The following is a 19,945-nucleotide window of genomic DNA, read 5'->3' as shown; positions in this document are numbered from 1 at the left end:
TTTTTTGCCTTATGTTCCCCCACAGCAAAAGAAAACACCACAATATCAGATGCAGTCCTTTCGGTCGCATAAGTCCAGAAGAGGTCGGGGCTCTTCCTTCCTCGCCAGAGGTAAGGGTAGAGGGAAAAGAATGCCTGCGATGGCTAGTTCCCAGGAGCAGAAGTCCTCCCCGGCTTCTACTAAATCCACCGCATGACGCTGGGGCTCCGCTGAGGGAGTCCGCGCCGGTGGGGCACATCTTCGACTCTTCAGCCAGGTCTGGGTTCTGTCAGACGTAGATCCTTGGGCGATGGAAATTATATCCCAAGGCTACACTATTCAACCCTGTTTGTGGTCCCGAAACCGGATGGCTCGGTCAGACCCATACTGAATCTAAAATCCCTAAACCTGTACTTAAAAAAGTTCAAATTCAAGATGGAATCGCTCCGGGCAGTGATCTCCAGCCTGGAAGGGGGGGATTTTATGGTGTCACTAGACATAAAGGATGCATACCTTCATGTCCCCATATATCCCCCTCATCAGGCGTACCTGAGATTCGCTGTACAGGACTGTCATTACCAGTTTCAGACGTTGCTGTTTGGGCTTTCCATGGCCCCGAGGATTTTCACAAAGGTAATGGCGGAAATGATGGTGCTCCTGCGCATGCAGGGGGTCACAATTATCCCGTACTTGGATGATCTCCTGATAAAAGCGAGATCGAGAGATCAATTGATGAAAAGCGTGTCGCTCTCCTTGAGGGTGCTGCAGCAACACGGCTGGATTCTAAATCTACCAAAGTCACAGTTGATTCCAACGACTCGGCTATCTTTCTTAGGCATGATTCTGGACACGGAACAGAAGAGGGTTTTTCTCCCAGTGGAAAAAGCCCAGGAACTCCAGAACATGGTCAGAGACCTGCTAAAACCAAAAAGAGTGTCAGTCCATCAATGCACTCGAGTACTGGGAAAAATGGTGGCGGCCTACGAGGCCATCCCCTTCGGCAGGTTCCATGCGAGGACCTGCCAGTGGGACCTTCTGGACAAGTGGTCGTGGTCCCATCTACAAATACATCAGAAGATAAGCCTGTCCCCCAGGGCCAGGGTGTCTCTCTTGTGGTGGCTGCAGAGTGCTCACCTTCTCGAGGGTCGCAGATTCGGTGTTCAAGACTGGGTTCAGGTGACCACGGATGTGAGCCTCCGAGGATGGGGAGCAGTCGCACAAGGAAGAAATTTTCAGGGACTATGGTCAAGCCAGGAGACGTGTCTACACATCAACGTACTGGAATTGAGGCCATATACAACGGCCTATGACAAGCGGAGTATCTTCTTCGCGACCTACCGGTTCTGATTCAATCAGACAACGTGACAGCCGTGGCTCATGTAAACCGCCAAGGCGGGACAAGGAGCAGAGTGGCAATGGCGGAAGCCACCAGGATTCTTCGCTGGGCGGAAAATCACGTAAGCGCGCTGTCAGCTGTCTTCATTCCGGGAGTGGACAACTGGGAAGCAGACTTCCTCAGCAGACACGATCTCCATCCAGGAGAGTGGGGACTTCATCAAGAAGTTTTTGCAGAGATAACAAGTCATTGGGGACTTCCTCAAATAGACATGATGGCGTCACGCCTCAACAAGAAACTTCGGAGGTATTGTGCCAGGTCAAGGGACCCTCAGGCAGTAGCGGTGGACGCCCTGTTGACACCATGGGTGTTTCAGTCGGTCTATGTGTTCCCTCCTCTTCCGCTCATCTCAAAAATATTGAGAATCATAAGACGAAAAAGTGTGCAGACAATACTCCTTGTTCCAGATTGGCCTCGAAGGGCCTGGTATTCAGATCTTCAGGAAATGCTCACAGAAGATCCATGGCCTCTTCCTCTCAGGGAGGACCTGTTGCAGCAGGGGCCCAGCGTGTTCCAAGACTTACCGCGGATACGTTTGACGGCATGGCGGTTGAACACCAAATCCTAGCTGGGAAAGGTATTCCGGAGGAAGTCATCCCTACTCTGATAAAGGCTAGGAAGGAGGTGACGGCGAAACATTATCACCGTATCTGGAGGAAGTATGTATCTTGGTGTGAAGCCAAGAATGCTCCTACGGAAGATTTCCATCTGGGCCGTTTTCTCCACTTTCTAGAGACGGGAGTGGATATGGGCCTAAAGTTAGGCTCCATTAAGGTACAGATTTCGGCCCTATCAATTTTCTTTCAGAAGAAATTGGCTTCTCTTCCAGAAGTCCAGACTTTTGTAAAGGGAGTGCTGCACATCCAGCCTCCTTTTGTGCCCCCAGTGGCATCATGGGACCTTAATGTGGTGTTACAGTTCCTAAAATCTCACTGGTTTGAACCTCTTCAAACGGTTGACTTAAAATTTCTCACTTGGAAAGTGGTCATGTTGTTGGCCTTGGCGTCTGCAAGGCGGGTGTCCGAATTGGCGGCTTTATCTCACAAAAGCCCCTATCTGATTTTCCATGTGGATAGAGCAGAGTTGAGGACTCGTCCTCAATTTTTGCCTAAGGTGGTTTCATCGTTTCATATGAACCAACCTATTGTGGTACCTGTGGCTACGGGTGACTTGGAGGATTCCAAGTCCCTTGATGTAGTCAGGGCCTTAAAAATTTATGTAGCCAGGACGGCTCGGATTAGGAAAACAGAAGCACTGTTTGTCCTGTATGCTGCCAACAGGGTTGGCGCTCCTGCTTCTAAGCAGACTATTGCTCGCTGGATCTGTAACACTATTCAGCAGGCTCATTCTACGCTGGATTGCCGTTACCAAATTCGGTAAAGGCCCATTCCACTAGGAAGGTGGGCTCTTCTTTGGCGGCTGCCCGAGGCGTCTCGGCATTACAGCTTTGCCGAGCGGCGACTTGGTCGGGTTCAAACACTTTTGAAAAATTCTACAAGTTTGATACCCTGGCTGATGAGGACCTCATGTTTGCTCAATCGGTGCTGCAGAGTCATCCGCACTCTCCCGCCCGGTCTGGAGCTTTGGTATAATCCCCATGGTCCTTATGGAGTCCCCAGCATCCTCTAGGACGTAAGAGAAAATAAGATTTTAAACCTACCAGTAAATCTTTTTCTCCTAGTCCGTAGAGGATGCTGGGCGCTCGTCCCAGTGCGGACATTTTTCTGCAAGGCTTGTATATAGTTATTGCTTACATAAGGGTTATTTTACCGTTAATATCAGTCTTGGGCTGATGCTGTTTTGTTCATACTGGTAACTGGTTGCGTATGTTCCATGTTATACGGTGTGGATGGTGTGGGCTGGTATGAATCTTGCCCTTAGATTAACAAAAATCCTTTCCTCGTACTGTTCGTCTCCTCTGGGCACAGTTCTTTAACTGAGGTCTGGAGGAGGGGCATGGAGGGAGGAGCCAGTGCACACCCATCTAAAGTCTTTAGAGTGCCCATGTCTCCTGCGGAGCCCGTCTATACCCCATGGTCCTTACGGAGTCCCCAGCATCCTCTACGGACTAGGAGAAAAAGATTTACCGGTAGGTTTAAAATCTTATTTTTACAGATAGCAACCACCAGAGAAGCAGAGGGGCGGGTATGCAGTAGAACTGTCAGTGGGGGTATATGCAGTAGGGCTGTTGGGGGTGAGTGGGTTTATATACGGTAGAGATGGCAGGGTTAATGCAGTAGACTTAGGAGTATATTCGATTAGGGTCTGATCCATTCCGACATGCATTTGTGGGAATGGATCCGACAACCCCTATTCAATCTCATCTCAATTCGACTTTTAAAAAGTCGAATTGAGATGAGGGACCCAGGGGAGGGGGGGGGGGGGGGGGGGGAGCTGCGGGCAGACCAGCGGGGAGAGCCGCGGGCAGACGGAGGAGGGCAGCGTTACAGTAGCGCTGCAGAAGGAAGCCTCACAGCCGCCCGACCTCACAGCAGTGTCCACCCGGCTCCAGCAAGCGTGACCTCACTTGCTGGAGCCTGGTGGACGCTGTCGTGAGCGGCGCGGCAGTGAAACATCCTGCTGCAGCGCTGTGCTGTAGCGCTGCTCTCCCATGTATGCCCGCGGCTCTCCACCCCCCTCCTCCTCTGGGTTCCACATCTCAGTCCGACATTTTTTTATGACAGACTGAAATGGTCGAAAAGGGGGCCAAAACCTTTCGGTTTTGGCCCCGTTTTCGTCACAGGCACGTGGATCAGCAGCTATTCCGCCGATCCACGTGCTTTTTGACAAGTCGAATTCCACGACTTGTTGAATAGGACTGAATAGGTCGAATCACGATTCGACCTTAAAAAGTCGAAAACTGACGTCTTTTCGACAGGCGGCAGTTTTCGACACCAATTGAATATACCCCTCTGTGTGGGTAGAGATAGCAGGGGATATACAGGAGAGGTGATGGGAGAGGGCATTAGAGGTGTAGGGAGGGATATGTGGGGGGGGGGGGGCGGTCGGTAGAACATATGCAGTGGGGGGGGGAGGGGTTACGAGGGCATATGCAGTGGGGGGAGGGGTAGGAAGGGCATATGTAGTAGAGATGATGAGGACAGACAAGGTATGCAGTAGAGATGATGAGGACAGACAAGGTATGCAGTAGAGATGATGAGGACAGACAAGGTATGCAGTAGAGATTATGAGGACAGACAAGGTATGCTGTAGAGGTGATGGGGACAGACAGGGTATGCAGTAGAGATGATGAGGACAGACAAGGTATGCAGTAGAGGTGATGGGGACAGACAGGGTATGTAGTAGAGATGATGAGGACAGACAAGGTATGCAGTAGAGATGATGAGGACAGACAAGGTATGCAGTAGAGATGATGAGGACAGACAAGGTATGCAGTAGAGGTGATGGGGCAGACAGGGTATGCAGTAGAGGTGATGGGGACAGACAGGGTATGCAGTAGAGATGGTGGGGTTAGGAGGACATGCAGAAAGATGTGGGGATGAAGTAAAGACTGCGTCCTTCTCACCAGCATGCACCTTGGAATGAATACATTGTTAGGCAGTAATTCATGCTACTGCCTACACAGCGTCATTGCTTCTGCGGTTTCATCTTTCCTTTGTTCTGACACCATCAGTGACATGTGATAACTGTAAGGTGATCCATCTCTGACCACGAATAAATGTAACATGATCCATCGTCAGCATGACATAAATGTAACATGTTCCCTTACCGCTATGAAATAAATGTAACATATACCACCTCCGACACACAATCAATGTAACATGTTCCATCTCTCATATGTAATGATGAGATGAGCGCATTCTGTCCTTTACAGTGAAATTCTCATACTTATAGCGTTGCCTCTGCTACAGCTTACCACTCATCTATTCTGGAAATATTACTTCTCTGTTTTGATATTTAGGGCATTTTATGTTTTTGTTTTTAACACTGTACAGTCTTTTTTTTTTTTTTTTTTTTGCGGTAAAGACACAGATGTGTGTTTCCAGCTGTGGGTGGTGAGTGATCGTCAGGTGTAAAAGAGACCTAGTTCTCACCTCTACCATACCTCCCCCGCCTCCTCTGTGCCGCCACTCCTAGCTAGCCTCTCATGCAGTAAGTGCGTGAGGAGGTGGGGGCAGTAATGGGGCAGTGGAGCCGTATGGCAGCATGTGTGCGGGAACTCCCCTCTTACAACTGTTTTAGGAAGCTGTGTCACCTTAATACAGCTTCATACTATGCCTACACTTTCCTTTCCAGAGACTGAAGGAGGCAGAAAGACAGAGACAGGCAGAGTGGGACCGGCAGAAGGCGCAGGAAGCCCGCACCATGTTACTTCTCGAGAGACAACAGAAACGCCAGGAACGTGAGCTACGCAAAGCTCAGGATCACATCAACCAGCAGCTTGCACAGGCGAGCAAGGCCCAGTAAGTATCACTACCAAGGGGCAGGGGCTGCAGAATGTCGTCCTGTCTCCATAAATAACATATTCCTATTCCTTACTGCTTGGTATACACCTATCTTGTGAGTTATTTGTTCAACACGTGCTTAATTTGTTATCCAACAATAACAGACTCCTCCGTCTCAGCTGATTAGTAAAACATTGGATTAAAGGATGGTCATTTAAATAAGATTACCCGGAAGCCTAAACTCCCTTTGTAGGTAAAGCTGAGTGTAAGAAATACTTCTGCATGGAAGTGATAGAACCCACGGTCATCACTGAACTGCAGTCTGCTCTGAGAGTATTTTCCGTTATGTTATTAGGAAATTTTCATCTTACTGTAAGATCACCTGTTCCCCCTGCTAGTTTTTACACACATGCCCCATTCTGATCTCCTATTTCACAGTATAAGCCCTGAAACCATAGTTGCCCGATGCAGGAGGGTCATTTTGAGCCATAAATCTCCTGCTGCCCTGCTTCGTATGTCAATTCTCCCGAACTCTTCAGATTCTGCCAGGGGTGACACTAGGGAGTTTCTTTGCAAGAACAGTGATTTGCTGTAGATGCTCAGGAGTTATTGCTGACGAATCTCGTTATCCCCCCTTGTGGGAACCCTTGATACTGACAGGACAGATAGAGACAGCAGCACATGATCAGACACATGGTCTTCAGTTCTTATCTTTGCTGATGTGCACTGACCCATAGCCTCTGCTTCTGCTGTTAGGGTAACAATCTTTCTTTAGTTAAACACATTTTTCTCCAGCTGGGTCCACAGGTTATCCACAGGATAACAATGGGATATGATGGAGCGACAGCGGATTGGCACCAAACGATCACAAGCTTTCAATCCTCCCAGGGTGCAATGGGCCCATCCATATATCCCCGCCCACTGGCTCAAGCAAATCAGTTTTTTGTGTGGTGCGGCAGGAGCCGGACCATGGTCAGAGGGCTGCTGTTTTTGCCAGCCCTAAGCTTTCTTATTTTATTTTTTATAGTCGTACTATGTTTTTGAGTGATCTTTTTTAACAGCGTCTAATACGCATATTGGAAAGAGTCGCTCCAACAAACTCTCCGCCGGGTCGCAACAACGCTTACCCACGGTACAGTGCTGTCTCGGCGGGTGTCTGTGTCGGATATACTAGCGGGTCCAGCAGACGTTTCTAGGCTGTGGCCGGAGCACGGGGAGACGGTAAGGCATCGGTTCCGCTTAGAAGGGGAATACAGACACAGCCGCACTGGTTTGGGAGGAGACTACCAAATAGTAGCTGGCGCGCCGCCACCACGGGTGCTCCAGCGCTAGGCCTTAGGGATCATAAGGCACCAGGAATAGTATGAGGTTGCAATCCCTAGGGTTGATGTCAGCGGTGGCGGTGGGGAGTCAGACGCTCTCCTCGTCGCCCCTCCCCCGAGTTCATGACCAGTTTCCTTTGGTCTCCCGCCATGAACTGTTGCCTCACTTCCATCTCAGACGCTACCACAAGGGGTCTCGGTCGCAGCATAGGCCGCTGCGTCTGTTTTCACTAAAAAGCTACCGCAAGGAGACCCAGTCGCAGTACAGGCGTCTGTGACCGGAGCATCTGTGTACACAGTGCGTCCGTGTTCACCTAAAGTTCCCGGAGCGACATTTTACACTAGTAGCGTCTGGATCCACTCAGCGTTCGCTAACGTATTGATCGATCTTGGAAGTGAAGTGAGTCTCCCTGTATCCCACTCTACTGAGTATATACAGTTATACAGCACTAAATTTCTATCTACTTTGGTTAGTATGAATAGTTAAGTTTAGTGCCTATTGCATATGAGTCTGTGTACATTACTGTGGTTTTCTTCTCATTGCGTCTTAATACGTTAAAATTTGTATAGAACAAAATGCAGTAATATGTACTCCTACATACTTTGAAATGTGTTTGTAGTTGATAATATGCTCATATGACTAATATATAACATGTGACTGACTGCTAGTGTGATTGCCGACTTTATATATGTTTGTCAGTGGTTTCTTTTGAGCCTCAATGCTGGTGCATGGGTAGGGTCAGATTGATATCACTTTAAATGGTAAAGTGATAACAGTCACAAATTGTGTAGTACACTGTGGAAGTGCTGATTATTTATCATGTCTAAGAGCGGCAAAAGTGACTAGGTTACACAGAAAGTAACACCAACACTCATATCATCATGTTTGTCCTGCAAAACGGTATTATCCTCTCAGGATCTGGTACAGGATGGTTTATGTGCAAATTTTTTGCTTTTCAGCAGATTACAAGGCAGATCCCTGTTCAGCGTCAGGTAGATCCACCTTGGGCAATGTTTGCACAGACCTTGTCCAGTATAGCTGAACGGGTAATTCCTACAGCTTCAATACCAGGAGTAGGGTACACTATTAACCCATACATGCAGCTCCCTTCCTACGGTATATCCCCAACAGCTTCTCCAATGAAACAAGTTGATAAACCGAGTGTAAATAAATCATCAAATTCACAGGCTACACAGGATGATACATCAGATGATGATAGCTCTATCTACTCTGCTTCAGCATACGAAGAACAGGTAGAAGGTATCAGCTCAGTGGATGTAGCTGAATTAATTAGAGCAATAAAGGCTATTCTGTCCTTAGGGGATTCAGCAGAGCCGGTGTTAAAAACTAAGACACCTGTGTTTAAACGTCCCAAAACAGTTAGGATAGAGTTTCCAGGATCAGATTAGCTGACGGAAATCATGGAAGAAGCTTGGGCTACACCCAATAAAAAATACAGAATTCCCAGAAAATGGGATTCCAATTATCCTTTTCCAACTGGGGACTGTTTAATTGGATTAGATGATGTCACAGACAGAAGAGTGGATGGATTTTTGAAAAACATATTTTCTCTGTCGGGGGCAGTCATAAGGCCAACTTATGGCTTCAGCTTGGATGGCAAAAGCAGTAGCTGAATGGGCTGAGGTACTGGAAGACGGGCTTTCAGCACCGTCTAGGGAGCAAGAATCTCCTATAGCTCACATGAAACAGGCTGCAGTATTCTTGGAAAAGCGGCAATAGATATGGGTACTATTGCTTCTAAAGCATCAGCCTTAACAGTAGCTGCTGGTAGAGCAGTTTGGTTACGTACATGGAAAGCTGATTCAGAATCAAAAAAGGTTCTGGAATCTTTGCCTTTTGCTGGGAATATTCAGTTTGGTAAGGAATTGGCAGATATTCTGGAATCAGAAGCAGAATCCAAGAAAGTCAGGTTTCCTGCCATATATAACCCCAGGCCTAAGGGTCCGGTTTTTCTGCCATTTCAGTCGCAAGGAAAAGCAAAAGGAAAAAGAGAACGTAAGCAGCCCCAATACAATAAGTTAAGAAGCATTGGGCCACCAGAGGGCAAGCTTCCAAACCAGAAGATAAGCCATCAGCCTGATGGTGCGGTCCTCCGCCTGGGGGACCCCAGGGTAGGGGGCCGACTTCTTCATTTTGCACATATATGGCAGCATTCTACAACAGATGCCTGGGTGCAAGAAGCGGTATCTCTGGGTTATGTTTTCCCTTTCAAGAAGCAGCCTCCTCGAAGGTTCTTCTGCACCAGCCCATCTCGGGTAGAGGCGAAGGCCAGAGCCCTGCAAGAAGCAGTTCAGAAATCGCTTCAGTCAGGAGTAATTATTCCAGTACTCCCTGCACAACGGGGACAGGGTTTTTTACTCCAACCTGTTTTTGGTTCAGAAGCCAAATGGGTTGTTTCGGCTCAATCTCAAAATGCTAAACAAATACATTTGGGTACCGCAGTTCCACATGGAGACGTTACGCTCCATAGTTTTGGCCATGGAACCAGGGGATTATATGGTATCCCTGGATATACAGGATGCTTACATACATGTTCCTATAGCACTGTCTCATCAGTGTTATCTCAGGTTCGCCATCCTCCAGCAGCATTTTCAGTTGCAGGCTTTACCCTTTGGGTTAGCCACAGCCCCCAGAGTATTTACCAAAATTATGGTGGTTATAGCAGCTTATCTCCGCAAGCAGGGGATAAGAATTTTTACATACCTCGACGACCTTTTAATCCTGGCACAATCCCAGGAATTGCTCCTGGGCCATCTCCAACAGACAATAACCTGTCTATAGGAGCACGGATGGCTCATAAATTGGGCAAAGTCGTCTCTGATTCCGTCACAACGGATGATTCACTTGGGGGCTGTACTGGATTCAAGTCTGCAGAAAATATTTTTACCTCAGGACAAGATAGCCAAGGTACAGTCAAGGACTCAGGAGTTGTTACACAGTCAAACAATATCAATCCACGCAGCGATGCGACTAATGGGTTTGATGGTGTCAACATTCGACATGGTGGAATATGCACAATTCCACTCAAGACCTCTGCAGCATCTGATTCTGGCCAGATGGAATGGAGTACATCAGACAATAAAGAAACAGACCATAGTACTTTCAGAAAAGGTAAAAAGGTCATTAGCCTGGTGGCTACAGACATCCCATCTAGACAAGGGGAGACCCTTTTTGGATATCAGATTGGGAGGTCCTGACAGCAGATGCCAGTCTTCAGGGCTGGGGAGCAGTGTCCGGAAAATTATGGTTCCAGGGACAATGGACCAAAGGAGAAAGTTGCCTGCCAATAAACCTGTTGGAACTTCGGGCCATATTCATGGCACTGATTCAGACAAAGGACACTCTGCAAGGAAAACCAGTCCAGATCCGCTCGGACAATGCAATGGCAGTAGCGTACCTCAATCATCAGGGAGGAACTCACAGCCAAAAAGCAATGAAGGAGGTAAGTCACATACTAAAGTGGGCAGAACTCCATCTTCCAGCATTGTCCGCAGTGTTCGTTCCAGGAGTCCTAAACTGGGAAGCGGACTTTCTCAGTCGACACACCATTCAAGCAAGCGAATGGGCTCTACACCCGTAAGTATTTCAGACTCTGGTAGACAAGTGGGGTTTGCCAGAGATAGATCTCATGGCGTCCCATCTGAACAACAAAGTGCCAGCATACGGGTCATGAACAAAGGATCCCGGAGCGATCTTTATGGACACCTTGTCAGTGAAATGGGACTTTCATCTGGCATATCTGTTTCCTCCGATCATCCTGGTACCCAGGGTGGTGAGGAAAATAAAACAAGCAAAGGGTGCCGTGATTCTAATAGCTCCAGCTTGGCCCAGAAGGCATTGGTACAAAGATCTGCAGAGGATGTCGATGGATGCGCCAATTCTGCTCCCTCAGTGTCCAGCTCTATTGATGCAGGGTCCTTGTTATCACAGACATCTGGATCGACTGTCATTGACGGCGTGGCTCTTGAAACCTCTATCCTGAAGTCAAGAGGATTCTCACAACAGGTAATTCAAACTATGCTCAGAGCAAGGAAACCCTCCTCAGCTCACATTTATCACAGAATATGGCAAGCCTATATTCATTGGTGCAGTGAAAGAAATATAGACGCAAAATCTTTCCAGGTTTCCAGGGGCTTAGATTTCCTTCAAGCAGGAATGGATAAGCGTTTGAAGGTGGCTTCCTTGAGAGTGCAAGTATCAGCATTAACTGTATGGTTCCAAAAGAAAATTGGCAATATACAGGATGTGCGTACTTTTTTCCAGGGAATGCTGCGTATTCAACCGCCTTTTGTTCCTCCTACAGTGCCTTGGGACTTAAGTTTAGTTCTCAAAGCTCTTCATGTTGCTCCGTTTGAACCACTTAATAAAGTGGATCTTAAATGGTTGACAGCTAAAGTTCTCTTTCTACTGACTATGGCATCAGCTAGAAGAGTGTCAGATTTAGGAGCGCTGTCATGTAAATCTCCTTTTCTGATTTTTTATCCAGATAAAGCAGTTCTCAGAACTAGGTGTGGGTATCTTCTAAGGTGGTATCTAAATTCCACCTTAATGAAGAAATTGTAGTCCCAGCTTTTCAGGTATCAGGACTTTCTGCGGGATAAGCGTCGCTGGACGTAGTCCGGGCATTAAGTATCTACGTGGATCGTACCAGTACCATTAGAAAGACAGATTCTCTTTTTTATTCTCTACGGATTTCACAAGAGAGGATGGCCTGCTACTAAACAGACACTAGCAAGATGGCTTTGAATGACGATTTCAGAAGTATATTCTCGAGCTGCTCTCCCTGTTCCGGCTAATGTCTCTGCTCACTCTACTCATAAGGTAGGTCCTTCATGGGCAGCACAACATGGTGCTTCAGCAGAACAGATATGTAAGGCAGCCACATGGTCTTCCATTAACACATTCATTAGACATTATGCCTTGGGTACTTATGCCTCTCATGACGCTGAATTCGGCGTAAGGTTCTCCTGTCCAATCAGTAGTGTCCCCACCACTAAAAATTGCTTTAGGAAATCCCATTGTTATGGTAAGAACTTACCGTTGATAACGGTATTTCTCCTATGTCCACAGGTTCCACAGGGATCCCACCCTGACGCACCTGATTTGAGGATCTTTCTACTCACTAAACTTTCTTCTTGGAAGGGTGTGCATGTGTGTTCTTCTCGCCTGAATAGGGCACTACATAATGCTCCTGCCTAATTGCTTGGAGTCCAACTGATTTGCCTGAGCTAGTGGGCGGGGATATATGGACGGGCCCGTTACATCCTGGGAGGATTGAAAGCTTGTGATCGTTTGGTGCCAATCCGCTATCGCTCCATCATATCCCATTGTTATCCTGTGGACATAGGAGAAATAACGTTATCAACGGTAAGTTCTTACCATAACGTATATGTTTAATTAGAGTATTTGGTGTGTGTAATGATTTGGCTAATGCTGTAATGGTATGGAAAACCGCACATACAATAAATATAGGTAGTGCCTACAAGATACAATCCAATGTTCACAATAAAATAAAATCTAATACACCAAAATCATCATTTTCTTATATGCTTAGGGATGAATTCATACATGGTCAACTTACATTTGGAATTTATTGCATAGGCATCACATTACTGTATATTGTGCTGAGTGAGAAGAAAAGAAAAATCACAGCGAATACATATTGCAAACAAGAAACCCTGAATAGCAGACAGCAATGGTAGTATCAATACTTGCAAAACATCCAAAAATATATGGTTACTAATGTTATATAGAAATATCTCGCAACAGCAAGCATTTAAGCATAGACACGCCCATTTGTGGAACTAGACACGCTCTTTGGGCAGAGTATGACACGCCCCCTCCTCAGCGCGACGTGCTTCGCACAGCACATCCTACTGTAATCTCCCTGATTCTGGTTTTCAAAAGTAGGCAAGTATGCCTGAAACACACACTGGACTTTCTCTTAACAGCATATGTCAATAAATAAGAATTTACTCACCGGTAATTCTATTTCTCGTAGTCCGTAGTGGATGCTGGGAACTCCGTAACGACCATGGGGAATAGACGGCTCCGCAGGAGACTGGGCACATCTAAAGAAAGATTCAGGACTATCTGGTGTGCACTGGCTCCTCCCCCTATGACCCTCCTCCAAGCCTCAGTTAGGACACTGTGCCCGGAAGAGCTGACACAATAAGGAAGGATTTTGAATCCCGGGTAAGACTCATACCAGCCACACCAATCACACCGTATAACTTGTGATAGGAACCCCGGTTAACAGTATGATAACAAAAGGAGCCTCTGAACAGATGGCTCGCAATAATAACCCGATTTGTGTAACAATAACTATTTACAAGTATTGCAGACAATCCGCACTTGGGATGGGCGCCCAGCATCCACTACGGACTACGAGAAATAGAATTACCGGTGAGTAAATTCTTATTTTCTCTGACGTCCTAGTGGATGCTGGGAACTCCGTAAGGACCATGGGGATTATACCAAAGCTCCCAAACGGGCGGGAGAGTGCGGACGACTCTGCAACACCGAATGAGAGAACTCCAGGTCCTCCTCAGCCAGGGTATCAAATTTGTAGAATTTTGCAAACGTGTTTGCCCCTGACCAAGTAGCAGCTCGGCAAAGTTGTAAAGCCGAGACCCCTCGGGCAGCCGCCCAAGATGAGCCCACCTTCCTTGTGGAATGGGCTTTTACAGATTTAGGCTGCGGTAGTCCCACCGCAGAATGCGCCAGCTGAATAGTGATACAAATCCAGCGCGCGATAGTCTGCTTAGAAGCAGGAGCACCCAGTTTGTTGGGTGCATACAGGATAAACAGCGAGTCAGTTTTCCTGACTCCAGCCGTCCTGGAAACATAAATTTTCAGGGCCCTGACAACGTCCAGTAACTTGGAATCCTCCAAGTTCCCAGTAGCCGCAGGCACCACAATAGGCTGGTTCAAGTGAAACGCTGATACCACCTTCGGGAGAAACTGAGGACGGGTCCTCAATTCTGCCCTATCCATATGGAAAATCAGATAAGGGCTTTTATAGGACAAAGCCGCCAATTCTGACACACGCCTGGCCGAAGCCAGGGCCAACAGCATGACCACTTTCCACGTGAGATATTTCAAATCCACAGTCTTAAGTGGTTCAAACCAATGTGATTTCAGGAACTCCAAAACCACATTGAGATCCCAAGGCGCCACTGGGGGCACAAAAGGAGGCTGAATATGCAGAACTCCTTTGACAAAAGTCTGAACTTCAGGCAGTGAAGCCAGTTCTTTTTGGAAGAAAATCGACAGGGCCGAAATCTGGACCTTAATGGACCCCAATTTGAGGCCCAACGTCACCCCTGCTTGCAGGAAATGCAGGAATCGACCCAGTTGAAATTCCTTTGTTGGGGCCTTCCTGGCCTCACACCAAGCAACATATTTTCGCCAAATGCGGTGATAATGTTTTGCAGTGACATCCTTCCTGGCTTTGATCAGGGTAGGGATGACTTCCTCCGGAATGCCCTTTTCCTTCAGGATCCGGTGTTCAACCGCCATGCCGTCAAACGCAGACGCGGTAAGTCTTGGAACAGACAGGGCCCCTGCTGCAGCAGGTCCTGTCTGAGCGGCAGAGGCCAAGGGTCCTCTGAAAGCATCTCTTGAAGTTCCGGGTACCACTCTCTTCTTGGCCAATCCGGAACCACGAGTATAGTTTTCACTCCTCGCCTTCGTATTATTCTCAGTACCTTGGGAATGAGAGGCAGAGGAGGAAACACATAAACCGACTGGTACACCCACGGTGTTACTAGAGCGTCCACAGCGATCGCCTGAGGGTCCCTTGACCTGGCGCAATATCTTTTTAGCTTTTTGTTGAGGCGGGACGCCATCATGTCCACCTGTGGTCTTTCCCACCGGTTTACCAGCATTTGGAAGACTTCTGGATGAAGTCCCCATTCTCCCGGGTGGAGGTCGTGCCTGCTGAGGAAGTCTGCTTCCCAGTTGTCCACTCCCGGAATGAACACTGCTGTCAGTGCTAACACATGATCTTCCGCCCATCGGAGAATCCTTGCGGCTTCTGCCATTGCCCTCCTGCTTCTTGTGCCGCCCTGTCTGTTTACATGGGCGACCGCCGTGATGTTGTCTGATTGGATCAGTACCGGCTGGTTCTGAAGCAGGGGCCTTGCTTGGCTTAGGGCATTGTAAATGGCCCTTAGCTCCAGAATATTTATGTGAAGCGAAATCTCCTGATTTGACCACAGTCCTTGGAAATTTCTTCCCTGTGTGACTGCACCCCAGCCCCGAAGGCTGGCATCCGTGGTCACCAGGACTCAGTCCTGTATTCCGAATCTGCGGCCCTCTAGTAGATGAGCCCTCTGCAGCCACCACAGCAGCGACACCCTGGTCCTTGCCGACAGGGTTATCCGCTGTTGCATCTGGAGATGGGACCCGGACCATTTGTCCAACAGGTCCCACTGGAAAGTCCTTGCGTGGAACCTTCCGAATGGAATTGCTTCGTACGAAGCTACCATTTTTCCCAGGACTCGTGTGCATTGATGTACCGACACCTGTCCCGGTTTTAGGAGGTCTCTGACTAGAGATGACAACTCCTCTGCTTTTTCTACTGGAAGAAACACTTTTTTCTGGTCTGTGTCCAGAATCATTCCCAGGAACAGAAGACGTGTCGTCGGGACCAGCTGTGACTTTGGAACATTGAGAATCCAGCCGTGCTGTTGTAGCACTTCCCGAGAAAGTGCTACCCCCACTACCAACTGTTCCTTGGACCTCGCCTTTATCAGGAGATCGTCCAAGTACGGGATAATAAAAACTCCCTTCTTGCGAAGGAGTATCATCATTTCGGCCATTACCTTGGTAAAGACCCTCGGTGCCGTGGATAACCCAAACGGCAGCGTCTGGAACTGATAATGACAGTCCCGTACCACAAATCTGAGGTACTCCTGGTGAGGAGGGTAAATGGGGACATGCAGGTACGCATCCTTGATGTCCAGGGAGACCATGTAATCCCCCTCGTCCAGGCTCGCAATAACCGCCCTGAGCGATTCCATCTTGAACTTGAACCTTTTGATATGTGTTCAAGGATTTTAAATTTAAGATGGGTCTCACCGAACCGTCCGGTTTCGGTACCACAAACATTGTGGAATAGTAACCCTTTCCTTGCTGAAGGAGGGGTACCTTGACAATCACTTGCTGTGAATACAGTTTTTGGATAGCCACCAACACTGCCTCCCTGGCAGAGGGAGTTGCTGGTAAGGCAGATTTTAGAAAACGGCGGGGGGGGGGGGGGACGTCTCGAATTCCAGCCTGTACCCCTGAGATACTACTTGAAGGGTCCAGGGATCCACCTGTGAGAGAGCCCACTGTGTGCTGAAATTTCTGAGACGGGCTCCCACCGTACCCGGGTCCGCCTGTGAAGCCCCAGCGTCATGCTGTGGACTTACCGGACGCGGGGGAGGACTTTTGCTCTTGGGAACTGGCTGTATGCTGCAGCTTTTTCCCTCTACCTTTGCCTCTCGGCAGAAAGGATGCGCCTCGAGCCCTCTTGTGTTTTTGGGGCCGAAAGGACTGTACTTTATAATACGGTGCTTTCTTTTGCTGTGGGGTAGCCTTGAATCGGCATCACCTGACCACTGCCGAGTCCATAACCCCCTTCTGGCGGCAATGGACATTGCGCTTATTTTTGATGCCAGCCGGCAAATATCCCTCTGTGCATCACGCATGTATAAGACAGCGTCTTTTATATGTTCTACTGTCAGCAAAATATTGTCCCTATCTAGGGTATCAATATTATCCGACAGGGAATCTGACCACGCAGCAGCAGCACTGCACATCCATGCTGATGCAATCGCTGGTCGCAATATAATGCCCGTGTGTGTATATATAGCTTTTAGGGTAGCTTCCTGCTTTCTATCAGCAGGATCCTTTAGGGCGGCCGTATCCGGAGACGGTAGTGCCACCTGTTTTGATAAACGTGTAAGCGCTTTATCTACCCTAGGGCATGTTTCCCAACGTGACCTATCCTCTGGCGGGAAAGGGTACGCTGCCAACAACCGTTTAGAAATTATCAATTTCTTATCGGGGGAAGTCCACGCTTCCTCACACACCTCATTTAATTCCTCAGATGCAGGAAAAACTACTGGTAGTTTTTTCTCACCGAACATAATACCCTTTTTTGTGGTACCTGGGGTACTATCAGAAATGTGTAATACATTTTTCATTGCCTCAATCATGTAACGGGTGGACCTATTGGAGGGTACACTAGTCTCATCGTCGTCGACACTGGAGTCGGTATCCGTGTCGACATCTTTGTCTGTCATCTGAGGTAGTGGGCGTTTTAAAAGCCCCGGATGACATTTGAGACGCTGGAACAGTCACAAGCTGAGTAGCCGGCTGTCCTATGTCGTCAAACCTTTTATGTAAGGAGCTGACACTGTCACGTAATTCCTTCCATAAATCCATCCACACAGGTGTCGACCCCTCAGGGGGTGACAACACACTTACAGGCATTTGCTCTGCCTCCACATCATTTTCCTCATCATACATGTCGACACAGCGGTACCGACACACAGCACACACACAGGGAATGCTCTGACAGAGGACAGGACCCCACAAAGCCCTTTGGGGAGACAGAGGGAGAGTATGCCAGCACACACCAGAGCGCTATATACCACAGGGATATCACCTATAAAGAGTGTTTTCCCCTTATAGCTGCATATATATACTGCACCTAAATTTGTGCCCCCCCTCTCTTTTTTACCCTTTCTGTAGTGCAGGACTGCAGGGGAGAGCCAGGGAGCGATCCTTTCAGCGGAGCTGTGAGGGAAAATGGCGCCAGTGTGCTGAGGGAGATGGCTCCGCCCCTTTTTCGGCGGGCTTTCTCCCGCTATTTTAAAATTTCTGGCAGGGGTTAATATACACCTATATAGCCTCTGGGGCTATATATGGTGTCAGTTTGCCAGCCAAGGTGTTATTATTGCTGCTCAGGGCGCCCCCCCCCCAGCGCCCTGCACCCATCAGTGACCGCAGTGTGTGGTGTGCATGAGGAGCAATGGCGCACAGCTGCAGTGCTGTGCGCTACCTTGGAGAAGACAGAAGTCTTCAGCCGCCGATTTTCCGGACCTTCTTGCTTCTGGCTCTGTAAGGGGGACGGCGGCGCGGCTCCGGGAACGGACGACGAGGTCGGGTCCTGTGTGCGATCCCTCTGGAGCTAATGGTGTCCAGTAGCCTAAGAAGCCCAAGCTACCACCACTTAGGTAGGTTCGCTTCTTCTCCCCTTAGTCCCTCGGTGCAGTGAGCCTGTTGCCAGCAGGTCTCACTGTAAAATAAAAAACCTAAATTATACTTTCTTTCTAGGAGCTCAGGAGAGCCCCTAGTGTACATCCAGCTCAGCCGGGCACAGAAATCTAACTGAGGCTTGGAGGAGGGTCATAGGGGGAGGAGCCAGTGCACACCAGATAGTCCTGAATCTTTCTTTAGATGTGCCCAGTCTCCTGCGGAGCCGTCTATTCCCCATGGTCCTTACGGAGTTCCCAGCATCCACTAGGACGTCAGAGAAAATATATTTTTATACAGTAAAAAATAGGAAGAAAACACATTTTCCAGATATTGGCAAAAATGGACAAAGCCAAAATACTTTAAAACTCCATGTGTAGAGGGATGCCACATTACCTTTATGACCTTAGTATAGTATTACACAGTGACATCCCTACCCTGAAGTAAGAACCACAGGGGGTAATTCAGAGTTGATCACAGCAGCAAATTTGTTAGCAGTTGGGCAAAACTATGTGCACTGCAGGGGGGAGGCAGATATAACATGTGCAGAGAGAGTTGGGTGGGGTATTTTGTTTCTGTGCAGGGTATATGGCCCTCATTCCGAGTTGATCGCTCGCTAGCTGCTTTTAGCAGCAGTGCAAACGCTAGGTCGCCGCCCTCTGGGAGTGTATCTTAGCTTAGCAGAAGTGAGAACGAAAGGATCGCAGAACGGCAACAAAATTTTTTCAAGCAGTTTCTGAGTAGCTCGAGACCTACTCCTTCCTTGCGATCACTTCAGACTATTTAGTTCCTGTTTTGACGTCACAAACACGCCCTGCGTTCGGGCAGCCACTCCCCCGTTTCCCCAGCCACTCCTGCGTTTTTATCTGGCACGCCTGCGTTTTTACACACACTCCCTGAAAACGGTCAGTTACCTTCCAGAAACACCCACTTCCTGTCAATCACTCAACGATCAGCAGTGCGACTGAAAAGCGTCGCTAGACCTCGTGTGAAACTGCATCGGCATTTGTGAAAGTACGTCGCGCGTGCGCACTGCACACCATGTGCAGAAATGCCAATTTTTTTGCCTGATCGCTGCGCTGCGAACAACGGCAGCTAGCAATCAACTCGGAATGAGGGCCTATACTGGCTGCTTTATTTTTACACTGCAATTTAGATTTCAGTATGAACACACCCCACCCAAATCTAACTCTCTCTCTGCACATGTTACATCTGCCCCCCCCCCCCCCCCCCCCCTGCAGTGCACATGGTTTTGCCCAACTGCTAACAAATTTGCTGCTACGATCAACTCGGAATGAGGCCCCACGTGTCAGACAGCAGGGGGAGCTAACCCTGCACCATTACACTGACCTTAATTAGACTGAGCCGGCAGTGATTGGTCAGTGAGTCACCCAATCACCGCTCCCTTCCTCCTGATGGTGTCCTCCTACTCATGCACTGATAACGGGAAGTAGATGGTCAGGCCCTGGTTAGCATTGGAGAAATGGTTTCAGCAGGGTAACGTGTTGTAGAAGGCGGCGAGGTACGCTGGTGTTTTAGATTTGTGCCAACAGTGTACCGGCTTCCTGAG

General features: G+C 48.4%; 1 protein-coding gene across 1 annotated transcript in view; it reads left to right on the top strand.

Annotated features, from left to right (window-relative positions):
• Nucleotides 1-19,945, top strand: part of RIBC2 (RIB43A domain with coiled-coils 2) — a 54,934-nt gene that overhangs the window by 27,554 nt on the left and 7,435 nt on the right. The window contains exon 6 of the mRNA XM_063928901.1: nt 5,633-5,799. Within this exon, the coding sequence (XP_063784971.1) occupies nt 5,633-5,799 (167 nt within the window). The remainder of the gene's footprint in view (nt 1-5,632; nt 5,800-19,945) is intronic.

The sequence above is a fragment of the Pseudophryne corroboree genome, chromosome 6 (genome assembly GCF_028390025.1).
Source record: "Pseudophryne corroboree isolate aPseCor3 chromosome 6, aPseCor3.hap2, whole genome shotgun sequence".
In the NCBI taxonomy this organism is placed as follows: domain Eukaryota; kingdom Metazoa; phylum Chordata; class Amphibia; order Anura; family Myobatrachidae; genus Pseudophryne; species Pseudophryne corroboree.
The sequence above is the reverse complement of the archived record's forward strand: the minus strand, read 5'-3'. Positions and strand labels throughout refer to the sequence as shown.